This window comes from Salvelinus sp. IW2-2015, linkage group LG8 (genome assembly GCF_002910315.2).
Source record: "Salvelinus sp. IW2-2015 linkage group LG8, ASM291031v2, whole genome shotgun sequence".
In the NCBI taxonomy this organism is placed as follows: domain Eukaryota; kingdom Metazoa; phylum Chordata; class Actinopteri; order Salmoniformes; family Salmonidae; genus Salvelinus; species Salvelinus sp. IW2-2015.
This window is the reverse complement of record NC_036848.1, coordinates 44,253,507-44,266,006: the sequence shown is the minus strand read 5'-3', so window position 1 is coordinate 44,266,006 and position 12,500 is coordinate 44,253,507. Positions and strand designations below refer to the sequence as shown.

At 44.1% G+C, this 12,500-nt stretch overlaps 1 protein-coding gene across 1 annotated transcript in view; it reads left to right on the top strand.

Annotated features, from left to right (window-relative positions):
- Positions 1–12,500, top strand: part of wnk4a (WNK lysine deficient protein kinase 4a) — a 79,770-nt gene that overhangs the window by 54,645 nt on the left and 12,625 nt on the right. The window contains exons 7-11 of the mRNA XM_070445040.1: positions 6,352–6,766; positions 9,219–9,376; positions 9,552–9,631; positions 10,882–11,017; positions 11,979–12,095. Coding sequence (XP_070301141.1) covers positions 6,352–6,766; positions 9,219–9,376; positions 9,552–9,631; positions 10,882–11,017; positions 11,979–12,095 — 906 coding nt within the window. The remainder of the gene's footprint in view (positions 1–6,351; positions 6,767–9,218; positions 9,377–9,551; positions 9,632–10,881; positions 11,018–11,978; positions 12,096–12,500) is intronic.

The following is a 12,500-nucleotide window of genomic DNA, read 5'->3' as shown; positions in this document are numbered from 1 at the left end:
CACGCACGTCAGTCACCATCAGGAGTAAATGTCAGTTGGCTTTTTTCATATGCCGACCTCCATGTTCAGAGACTCATCTCTACGCTCCTGCTGTCCTCTAAGGGAGTTGAAAACAGCAGGTCTGGGACAGATAGCACGTCCGGTGAACAGGTCAGGGTTACATAGCCGCAGGCAGAACAGTTGAAACTGGAGCAGCAGCACGGCCAGGTGGACTGGGGACAGCAAGGAGTCATCATGTCAGGTAGTCTTGAGGCATGGTCCTAGGGCTCAGGTCCTCCGAGAGAGAGAAAGAAAGAGAGAGAGAGAGAATGAGAGAGAGCATACTTAAATTCACACAGGACACCGGATAAGACAGGAGAAGTACTCCAGATATAACAAACTGACCCTAGCCCCCTGACACATAAACTACTTCAGCATAAATACTGGAGGCTGAGACAGGAGGGGTCAGGAGACACTGTGGACCCATCTGATATAACCCCACCCACTTTGCCAAAGCACAGCCCCTACACCACTAGAGGGATATCTTCAACCACCAACTTACCATCCTGAGACAAGGCCGAGTATAGCCCACAAAGATCTCCGCCACGGCACAACCCAAGGGGGGGCGCCAACCCAGACAGGAAGATCACGTCGGTGACTCAACCCACTCAAGTAACGCACCCCTCCTAGGGACGGCATGAAAGAGCACCAGTAAGCCAGTGACTCAGCCCTGTAATAGGGTTAGAGGCAGAGAATCCCAGTGGAGAGAGGGGAACCGACCAGGCAGAGACAGCAAGGGCGGTACGTTGCTCCAGAGCCTTTCCGTTCACCTTCACACTCCTGGGCCAGACTACACTCAATCATATGACCCACTGAAGAGATGAGTCTTCAGTAAAGACTTAAAGGTTGAGACCGAGTCTGCGTCTCTCACATGGGTAGGCAGACCATTCCATAAAAATGGAGCTCTATAGGAGAAAGCACTGCCTCCAGCTGGCTGTTTGCTTAGAAATTCTAGGGACAATTAGGAGGCCTGCGTCTTGTGACCGTAGCGTACGTGTAGGTATGTACGGCAGGACCAAATCGGAAAGATAGGTAGGAGCAAGCCCATGTAATGCTTTGTAGGTTAGCAGTAAAACCTTGAAATCAGCCCTTGCCTTAACAGGAAGCCAGTGTAGGGAGGCTAGCACTGGAGTAATATGATCAAATTTTCACATACGTTGTAAGTCTTACTCAGAGCAGAGCTCTCAGCAGAGCATTGAAAACAGTAAATGATAAAGCTGAGATTTATATACGGTAAGATGGGTATACTATATCCACTCCCTTTGGTACCACTCATGAGTTGATCTCTGTTTCAGTAATAGGCTGTGTGGGAAAGCTATATGACCTACCACTGTAGGCTGGGTATATTCCCACAACACTTGACCTTCGCAGTTACCTAACATCACGGCCTCTTTTACCTTTACTTCCTCTACATTAATGATTAAAAGAAGGGTTTCCAGTTGTGGCTCTCACAAGCTAAGGACCAGTGGAAACAACTTAGGTGTAATACTATAGCTATTATGCAAGTAGGTAGTAGAATCAGCTTACATATTGTTGGAATGTCGGTGTTGCACCAGGTGAAAACACAGCCATTCTTATTTTTAGAGACAAACAAAAAAGTTACACTCACATATCCAGACTGTATGTATAGATAGCAAACCATACAGTGGTGATAATGAGTACAGGATGAGTTGAAGATGGAATATCCTGTATGGATTCTGATGATATAGATATTCTATTTGCCAGTGGTGGAAAAAGTACCCAATTGTTATACTTGAGTAAAAGTAAAGACACCTTAATAGAAAAAGTGGAAGTCACCCAGTAAAATACTACTTGAGTAAAAGTCTAAAGGTATTTGATTTAAAATGTACTTAAGTATCAAAAGTAAAAGTATAAAGAATTTCAAATTCCTCATATTAAGCAAACCAGTCGGCACCATTTTCAGATTTTTTTTATTGACGGATAGCCAGGTGCACGCTCCAACACAGACATATTTACAAACAAAGCATTTGTGTTCAGTGACTCCGCCAGATCAGAGGCAGTAGGGATGACCAGGGATGTTCTCTTGATAAGTGTGTGATTTTTTCCTATCCTGCTTAGCATTCAAAATGTAACGAGTACTTTTGGGTGTCAGGGAAAATGTATAGAGTAAAATGTTATTTATTTTCTTTTCTTTAGGAGTACAGATACCCCAAAAAACTACTTAAATAGTACTTTAAAGTATTTTTTACTTAAGTACTTTACACCACTGCTATTTGCAACAGACCCCAACCAGCAAACACAAGGAATCTAATACAACATAGTTTATGATTCGATTACAATTGTGGACACACACTGACATATGCTTATCCCATGAAGTGAAGTGGATCCGGCTGCAGACAGTCTGTCAAGGGCACAGGTCAGCGTTTAATCATCAGCGCTAGAAATGTGAGAGGAGAGCGTGGCTCAGGAAGATAGCGGAGGTCAGGGCTTTAATAATATAATGGCTGTCTCTCGTACAGGACGCATTACGAAGCAGCTTCTCCTTGAGTGAGTCCCAAATGGCACCCTATTCCCTGTATAGTGCACAACTTTTTTACCAGGACCCACACACTAGGGTGCTATTTGGGACATAGCACGTGTGTCCTCCAGCCCCTTTAGCAGAGGTCACTTTTAATGAGAAGGACCCGGCCTGGCCACCAGCCACAATTCCATACATGTAGCCTTTTCATCAAGATCCCATTTATTATCATCCAGAACTGGGTTTTCCTAACTTGGTCCTGGGGCCCCCCCTGGGTGCACACTTTTTACCCTAGCACTACACAGCTTATTCAAATAACCAACTCATCATCAAGCTTTGATTATTATAAGTAGTGTTAGGGCAAAAATCTAGGGAAACCCTGCTCCAGGACATATAATCTGGGTTATGGGAATCTAACAGCGTAATCTGACAAGGTGTTGAGCGAGGGTGAGAGAGGAGGGAGGCAAATGACCAACTTTCGGTACATCCCAAATGGTACCCTATTCCCTATATCAGGGGTCCAAACTCATTCCACGGAGGGCCGAGTGTCTGCGGGTTTTTGTTTTTTCCTTTCAATTAAGACCTGGACAATCATGTGAGGGGAGTTCCTTACTTATTAGTGACCTTAATTCATTACAAGGGTGGAGCGAAATCCCGGAGACACCGTGCCCTATATAGGAAAAAGGGTGCCATTTGGGACGCAGTCCTTGTCTTCCCCGCCGGTCTGAGACTGGAACACTGTGTTCTGAGTGGGACAGGTTTGGATGTAATGCCATCCTTTAAAGGTCCACTCTGTGATTTACAGCTGTATCTTTTACATTGATTCTTGAGGAATATCAAAGGGCCTCAGATCAGCCCCTCCATACATAGACAGCATCTGCTCAATACATATTGATTATCTACACAGCAAATGACAAGACTAGCGTCCTGTCCAGGGGGTGTACAGGTCTACTATTTTAATTTGATCATTGTTGTTGCAGATGATTTTCCTGCACAGCAGGAAATGCAGACTTGTAGTGTATTCAAGCTGTAAAAAGGCTTCTAAAGTTTGTAATTTCCCCTTTAAATTGTCAGACTTGAACAAAAAAAGGTATCAACCCTGCAAGAATGTCAATTTATTATAATCCACATAATAATTCACATGTCCTGTTGCTGCAGGATTATTTTACTGCTGTGAGAAACTGGTCAAATTAAGATAGCATACTGTCACGCTCTGACCATAGTTTGCATTGTTTGTTTCTATGTTTTGTTTGGTCAGGGTGTGATATGAGTGGGCATTCTATGTTGTATGTCTAGTTTGTCTATTTCTATGTGTTTMGCCTGATATGGTTCTCAATCAGAGGTAGGTGTCAGTCGTTGTCTCTGATTGGGAGCCATATTTAGGTAGCCTGTTTTGTAATTGTGGGTTGTGGGTGATTGTTCCTGTGTTTGTGTTGTCACCATACGGGACTGTTTCGTCGGTTTATTGTTTTTTGTTCTTTGTTCAAGTATCCTTATTAAAATGGGTACTTACCACGCTGCACCTTGGTCCTCCTCTCTTTCTCCTAATGATGGACGTTACACATACGTACAGTGGGGAGAACAAGTATTTGATACACTGCCGATTTTGCAGGTTTTCCTACTTACAAAGCATGTAGAGGTCTGTAATTTTTATCATAGGTACACTTCAACTGTGAGAGACGGAATCTAAAACAAAAATCCAGAAAATCACATTGTATGATTTTTAAATAATTAATTTGCATTTTATTGCATGACATAAGTATTTGATCACCTACCAACCAGTAAGAATTCCGGCTCTCACAGACCTGTTAGTTTTTCTTTAAGAAGCCCTCCTGTTCTCCACTCATTACCTGTATTAACTGCACCTGTTTGAACTCGTTACCTGTATAAAAGACACCTGTCCACACACAATCAAACAGATTCCAACCTCTCCACAATGGCCAAGACCAGAGAGCTGTGTAAGGACATCAGGGATAAAATTGTAGACCTGCACAAGGCTGGGATGGGCTACAGGACAATAGGCAAGCAGCTTGGTGAGAAGGAAACAACTGTTGGCGCAATTATTAGAAAATGGAAGAAGTTCAAGATGACGGTCAATCACCCTCGGTCTGGGGCTCCATGCAAGATTTCACCTCGTGGGGCATCAATGATCATGAGGAAGGTGAGGGATCAGCCCAGAACTACACGGCAGGACCTGGTCAATGACCTGAAGAGAGCTGGGACCACAGTCTCAAAGAAAACCATTAGTAACACACTACGCCGTCATGGATTAAAATCCTGCAGCGCACGCAAGGTCCCCCTGCTTAAGCCAGTGCATGTCCAGGCCCTGTCTCTTATACACATCTAGATGTGTATAAGAGACAGGTCATGTGGTCTGATGAGACAAAAATAGAGCTTTTTGGTCTAACTCCACTCGCCGTGTTTGGAGGAAGAAGAAGTATGAGTACAACCCCAAGAACACCATCCCAACCGTGAAGCATGGAGGTGGAAACATCATTCTTTGGGGATGCTTTTCTGCAAAGGGGACAGGACGACTGCACCGTATTGAGGGGAGGATGGATGGGGCCATGTATCGCGAGATCTTGGCCAACAACCTCCTTCCCTCAGTAAGAGCATTGAAGATGGGTCGTGGCTGGGTCTTCCAGCATGACAACGACACGAAGCACACAGCCATGGCAACTAAGGAGTGGCTCCGTAAGAAGCATCTCAAGGTCCTGGAGTGGCCTAGCCAGTCTCCAGACCTGAACCCAATAGAAAATCTTTGGAGGGAGCTGAAAGTCCGTATTGCCCAGCGACAGCCCCGAAACCTGAAGGATCTGGAGAAGATCTGTATGGAGGAGTGGGCCAAAATCCCTGCTGCAGTGTGTGCAAACCTYGTCAAGAACTACAGGAAACGTATGATCTCTGTAATTGCAAACAAAGGTTTCTGTACCAAATATTAAGTTCTGCTTTTCTGATGTATCAAATACTTATGTCATGCAATAAAATGCAAATTAATTACTTAAAAATCATACAATGTGATTTTCTGGATTTTTGTTTTAGATTCCGTCTCTCATAGTTGAAGTGTACCTATGATAATAATTACAGACCTCTACATGCTTTGTAAGTAGGAAAACCTGCAAAATCGGCAGTGTATCAAATACTTGTTCTCCCCACTGTATATGTGTACTTACGTACATCAAGCTGTCTCATGCTACAGAAACAGGAGGTAGGCTCCTGCCCTATGAGCCTTTCTAAATTTACATTTGAGTAAATCAAGTAGAAGGGTGGAGCAAAAACCTACTGACACACACTCGTGCCTTGCTCAAGGGCACATCAACAGATTTTTCACCTAGTCGGTCAGGTTTTCAAACCAGCGTCCTTTCAGTTGCTGGCCCAATGCTCTTAACCACTAGGCTACTGGCCACCCACTGGCTCAGACACAGCCGTGATGAGCTTGTCGTCTTTTCATTTCATGTTGTGTGATGTACAGATGTAGCATCTTAATTGGATCACCCTGTTGCAGGAGAACTTTCCTGCACAAAATGTAAAACGTGTGGTTTATTCAAGGTTTTAAAAGGCTTCTGAAGATTCTGAGATTTTCGCTTCCAAAAAAGTTATCAACGTAATCCACATAATAATTCACATTTCCTGTTGCTGCAGGATTATTTTCATGCTGTAGCAAACTGACTCAAATTAAGATCCTACATATGTACAGTACAGAAAAGCACGGTTAGGAAGTGCATCAGATCTCTTTTCACAGACAGTGCTGGTTCATGGGCCGTGAAATGTTCCCTGTTTGTCACACTATTGTGCCCTGACTTTGATATGTCCCTTCCTTGTCTGTCTCCCAGGTGGTGCTGGGCTTCGTGTGCGAGGCCGACTTCAAGCTGGTGGCCAAGGCCATCCGGGACCGTGTCAATGCCATCAAGCGCCAACGGGAGAAACTGCGCCTCCTTGCAGAGAAGAAGAAGCAGGCCATTGAGGAGGAGCCTGAGCCTGCACTGCAGCCGCCCTCCCCGAGAATCAACAGGTCTCCATCAATGTTGGAGACTCCTCAGTGCCCCATCGTCGTCCCCAACCCGACCCCCACCCCTGCCCAGAGCCAGGGTCAGACCCCCCCGAACCCTCTGACACACACCCTGTCCCCTGTCAATAGCTATCTAAACTTGGGCATCAATGCCAGCTTCATCCCTGAACCAGAGGAACCAGAGGCAGACCAGCATCAGCACTTCCAGGTCCACCACACCAGCTGCTCCTCAGCCAACTGTGAGAACACTTAACTTAACCTGCAGCTGATTTCGGCTGTGTCTGCGTCCCTAATGGCACCGTAGTCCCTATATAGTGCACTACTTTTGAACCAGGGGCCATAGTAGTGGACTATATAGGGAATAGGGTGCCATTTGAGACACAGAATTAGACTGTATCACATGTCACAGTCTCACTGGTCAACAAGGTCTATTGTCAACCTTGACACCTGGTGTGGAATTTTAATAGCCCTCTGAGGTTATAAAAGCAATGTCCATTATAGCAGTATTTGGCAGTATTTGTTGATTTCGTAACTGTTGTTGTGATGAATGGTCCTGACTAGGCCCTGAGAGAACGAAATGTGAGCCTGAGGATAACTTAATTATTCAGTCCTAGATGGTCTTACCTCTCCAGTCGAGTGTGTGTGCGTGTGTGTGTGTGTGTGTGTTTGCGTGTGTGCGTACTATTGTCCTCAAATGTTTTATGTTTTTTAGTGACCAGCAGGAAGACTATTAAAACTCTCTTTGACTGCAGGTCCCAAATAATCCAGGTTAATCTAGTTTAAATATTGGAGCAGAATTCTTCCACATTTGTCATTGTGTACCCACCATGGTGTTAATCAATAGTGAATCCTCTGAGTCCTCTCCGTGTGTGCACACTAATCAAAAATGCTGGGTTAAAAACAACCCAATTTGGGTTATTTGGTAAACCAGAGGTGGGTAAATATTAGACAGAACACAGGCTGGGTTATTTTGACTCAGCCATTTGGGTTACATGAATAACCCAACATGTTGGGTTGTTGGGATTACCCAAACATGGGTTAATTTAACCATCAATTGGGTTTTTATTCACTTTCATTCTGGGATGAATGTAATCCATAGGTTATTTTCAGGAGGCCTGGTCCAGAAGTGGCGTGGCTTTCATGTAGTTATTTTTGGCCAGCCATGAGAGTAAATGTAATTCCTGTTAATTATGTTTGTACACTGAACAAAAATATAAACACAACATGCAACAATTTCAAAGATTTTACTGAGTTACAGTTCATATAAATAAATCAGTCAATTGAAATAAATAAATTAGGCCCTAATCTATGGATTTCACATGACTTGGTCACAGATACCTTAAAAAATGGCAGGGGCGTTGGACCAGAAAAACAGTCAGTATCTTGTGTGACCACCATTTGCCTCATGCAGCACGACACATCTCCTTCGCATAGAGTTGATCAGGCTGTTGGTTGGGTTGTAACCTGTGGAATGTTGTCCCACTCCTCTTCAATGGCTGTGCGCAGTTGCTTGATATTGGCCGGAACTGGAACACGCTGTCGTGCACGTTGATCCAGAGCATCCCAAACATGCTCAATGGGTGACATGTTTGGTGAGTATGCAGGCCATAGAAGAACTGGGGCATTTTCATTTTCCAGGAATTGTGTACAGATCCTTGCGACATGAGGCTGTGCATTATAATGCTGAAGCATAAGGTGATGGCGGCAGAGTAATGGCACGATAATGGATCTCGTCACAGTATCTCTGTGCATTCAAATTGCCATTGATAAAATGCAATTGTGTTCATTGTCCATAGTTTATGCCTGCCTGCCCATACCATAACCGCACCGCCAACATGGGGCACTCTGTTCATAACGTTGACTTCAGCAAACCACTCGCCCACACGACGCCATACATGCTGTCTGCCATCTSCCCGGTACAGTTGAAACCTGGATTAATCCGTGAAGAGCAGACTTCTCCAGCGTGCCAGTCGCCATCATAGGTGAGCATTTGCCCACTGAAGTCAGTTACGACGCCGAACTGCAGTCAGGTCAAGACCCTGGTGAGAATGACGAGCACGCAGATGAGCTTCCCTGAGACGGTTTCTGACAGTTTGTGCAGAAATTCTTCTGTTGTGGAAACCCATAGTTTCCAGTTGCTACATCCATTTTTGGACTTAAATAATGACATGTACCCAATGATTCTTGAAGAATTTAACTTAGAAATGCCTCATGAGTTCAGTTCAACTGTCGTACTCCATCAGAACCCAAAATATAAGCTTGTTTTGCTACAATGTTTGTAAACAAAGTAAATGTTAACAAACACTGGTTAAAACTTTTGAAATCATGGATGGTCAAGCCTTACATAAGGACTGACCATCCATGATATCAAAAGTTTTAACCAGAATTTGAGAGTTGTTACATTTCTCCAGCCCCATCCCTCAGCTTTTTACCAACTATCAACAACCCAACCTTTCTGTTTTAAAAGAGAACAATCCAACTAAGTGACCCTATGCCTGCAACCCAGCAGTTGGGTCATCCAAATAACCCAGCATTTTTTAGAGTGTGCGTGCATGCGTCTGTATGTGTGTGTATATGTGCGTGAATGCGTTCTTTTGTGTGTGCGTGCGTATGTGTGTGTGTCAGTCAGTCAGTGAATGCGGCCCTGCCTGGTCAGTCACATGCTCATGTTTCATGTGTTTGTTGTAACAGCTGACTGTGAGACAGACGGCTATCTCAGCTCCTCTGGCCTCCAGGACCCCCTGGAGACAGCGGTCAGCCTCAACGGGTCAACCCTCAACGGGACTGGGACTACCGCCCTCAATGGACAGCCTCACCACCACCCCATCCCAGCCCTTCGCTTTCCCTCTGTGAGTGAATGGGACAAATAGTGTCCTAGTTATCCAAGTGTAAGAGTAGTAGAGAGGGGACGAATAGCAACTCTACCTCAACTGTCCCTGCTTATTTTTGAATTACCGTTATTCACTATGTTTCTGTGACTGTTGCCTTATGCTTAATTGTGCCCTCTCCTTTTCCCGTTTGTAGAGTATTGCAGTATTGGGTAATACGGAGCATGGACACTCTGGAGGACACCCTCCCAGCGGCTTCAACTCACCTGTGGACAGGTACATTCCTCAGCCTCTTCCCTAGAATAAATACTTTATTGTCTATTTTTATTAGAAAGAGACATTCATCTCCTGCCATTCCCATCACCCCCAGACACACACACACACTCGCTGAGAGGCACAGGGTCAGTCAGTGCCGCGTTCCTTGATCTGTTTTTGGATGTGCTTCCAACAGCAGTGGAATAGACAAACAGACCCCCAGTTGCCAAGTTCCCACCTGACCCTCTAACCTCTAGGCTTCCTATGCCTCTGTACACATCTGTGTGTGCCAATAGCAGACTGATCTGGGGGAAACAACAGCCTCTCCCCAGTCTAGTGATTGAAGCACAATGGACTTTGAGGTTTCTGTCTGTTTTACTTTAGTATCAGATGTTTCTGGCTAGGGGGTGTTTGTGTGTGCGTGCGTGCGTGAATGCGTGCGTGTGTGTGCCTGTGTGTGTTGTCATCTGGTGCCCATTCTGTCTAAGGTATTTTGTGTTCCAAAACATCTTCAGCATGCACTACTTATGATTCTATACATAGCAATTAGAAAGATGATACTTTTGTTCCCAAGTGGGAAATACATTTTTACAGTTAGTCAGCAAAAACACTACTTAAAAACTGAAACCCAACACCAACACATAAAACCAAACAAGTATGTCATAAACAAGAAGAACGTAAACAAAAACATTTCCATTTCCCCATTACCTCCATCCTGAGTGGGTGAACAACCAGTTTTGTCCACCGTGAACTGAAGTTCCCCAAAAGTACTTCAGATTTTAGAGAACGGTTAGAAAGCTCAGTGGAACCTGCCAACCAGTAGAGTGTCTGTAAATCTTTGCTGAAGTAGTGGATGGAGGAGGGATAAATCAGGGACCACTAAGAGACCCAGAGGACTGAATTTAAGCTTTTTAAAATGTACTGCATGTCCCAGGCTGTGCAACTTTCACTTTTTCATAATACAAATACTACACTGCTGAACAGAATATGTGGATTTGTTGTTCCTTTACTATGACTGTGTACTTGTTTTCTATAGGAGATTTGCCCCAATTGCTGTAGGCCCATATTACAGCACACTGATGTTTAATATATCCTCACATTGGGCTTATTTGGCATATATATTTGGCATGTATAACAGTCTAGATCTGTTTCTGACCTAAAACTTGACAGGTGGTTATTTCTATTTCCTCCTAATAGTATAGCATGTATTAACTCATAAATGTTACGGCAGTTATGACACAAATTCACTAACACACCAATCATCCTCACAGCTACGCCTCCGACATGATCTCGGGTTTGAGTGACAGCTACGAGGGCCTATCAGAGAAGAGCGGCAAGACTGCTGCCAGGCGCACGGCTGGCAAGCTGTTCCGGAGAAGGGCCCGTTCAAGACTGCGCATCACTGGGGTAAAACAAATCAATCAATTAATCAATCAAGACTATTCTATACAAGTGATTGTCAAGTCTAATTGTCAAGTCCACAGTTAGGGCCCATCCCAAATGGCACCCTATTCCCTATATAGTGGAGGAATAGGGTACCAATAGGGTGTCATTTGGATATGCATACTTTGCAGTGTTTCCCCTACAATAAATTGTCGCCACCACTCAAAATAATAGGATTACATTTAATTATTTTTGCGGGGTTATTCTGCCGAGACACGCTTTTAAGCATTTTATGATTTTTTTTCAATGATTCAGCGTATTTATTCAAAGCCTCTATGCTGCATCAGTTGGGCTACAGGTTGTAATGCTTTTAAAGGGAAAATTATATTTCAGATGGTGTCAACATAATTCCATTTTCATTCATTTTGGGGTAGAATGTCCTTTAAAAAGTAACCAGAAGTTACATTATCACAGTCGTTATACAAAACAAACGTGGTTATTCAGTTTATGTAATCCTCTTAGAGGTTATGCTGGTGGTACAGTATGCTCTTCCTCCACCTGCTATGTCTCTTGTGACCAGAACACCTGGGGAAGCAGAAACAAACATTTACATTTTAGTCATTTAACAAAAATACAAAAATCCATACATTTTTGTACTGGTCCCCTGTGAGAATCAAACCCACAACCCTGGTGATGCAAGCACCATGCTCTACCAACTGAGCCACACAGACCATGCTCACCCTCATACACAGTAGGTACACGTATACACACACACACACACACACACACACACACACACACACACCACACCACACACACCACACACACACACACACACACAACACACACACACACACACACACACACACACACACACACACACACACACTCAGTGCTTTATCTTTGTTCTACTGCTACCCCAGTGTCTTTATATTCTACATAACATAAACAAACTAACACTGGTGGATGGTGTCTCTATGTGCAGCTCTCTGACAAAGACGACCGGGTGGTGGAGTGTCAGCTGCAGACTCACAATGACAAGATGGTTACCTTCAAGTTTGACCTGGACGGAGACAACCCAGAGGACATTGCAGCTGTCATGGTTTGTTGTCACCTCTAGGGTGTTAATAGCCTTAGGTCATTTAGGGATTTATTTAACGACAGTCATATTATTATCTCCGTGTAAAAGACTCATTATGCTGAAGGAAGAGCCAATAAATGCAGGAGAAATGAAGCACTATCAGCTTATCTTAATGATACTCCTATCTACTTCTATCTCACACAGCAGCACAGACTCTACGTCCCACTTCCAGTTAAAACACTCTTGTCTCTGTGTTTCTGTGTCATATAGATTTATCTTGGTTAGGGGGTTGTGAGGCAAGGAGATAAGCAGTTTACACACGTGCCATTTTAGTTTACATGTGTGTGTCTTGGGGAGGTTCTGGCGTAGAGATACACAAAGCACGTAGGCATGATGAGGTAGTGGTATTTTCGGCTTCTGTTGGTG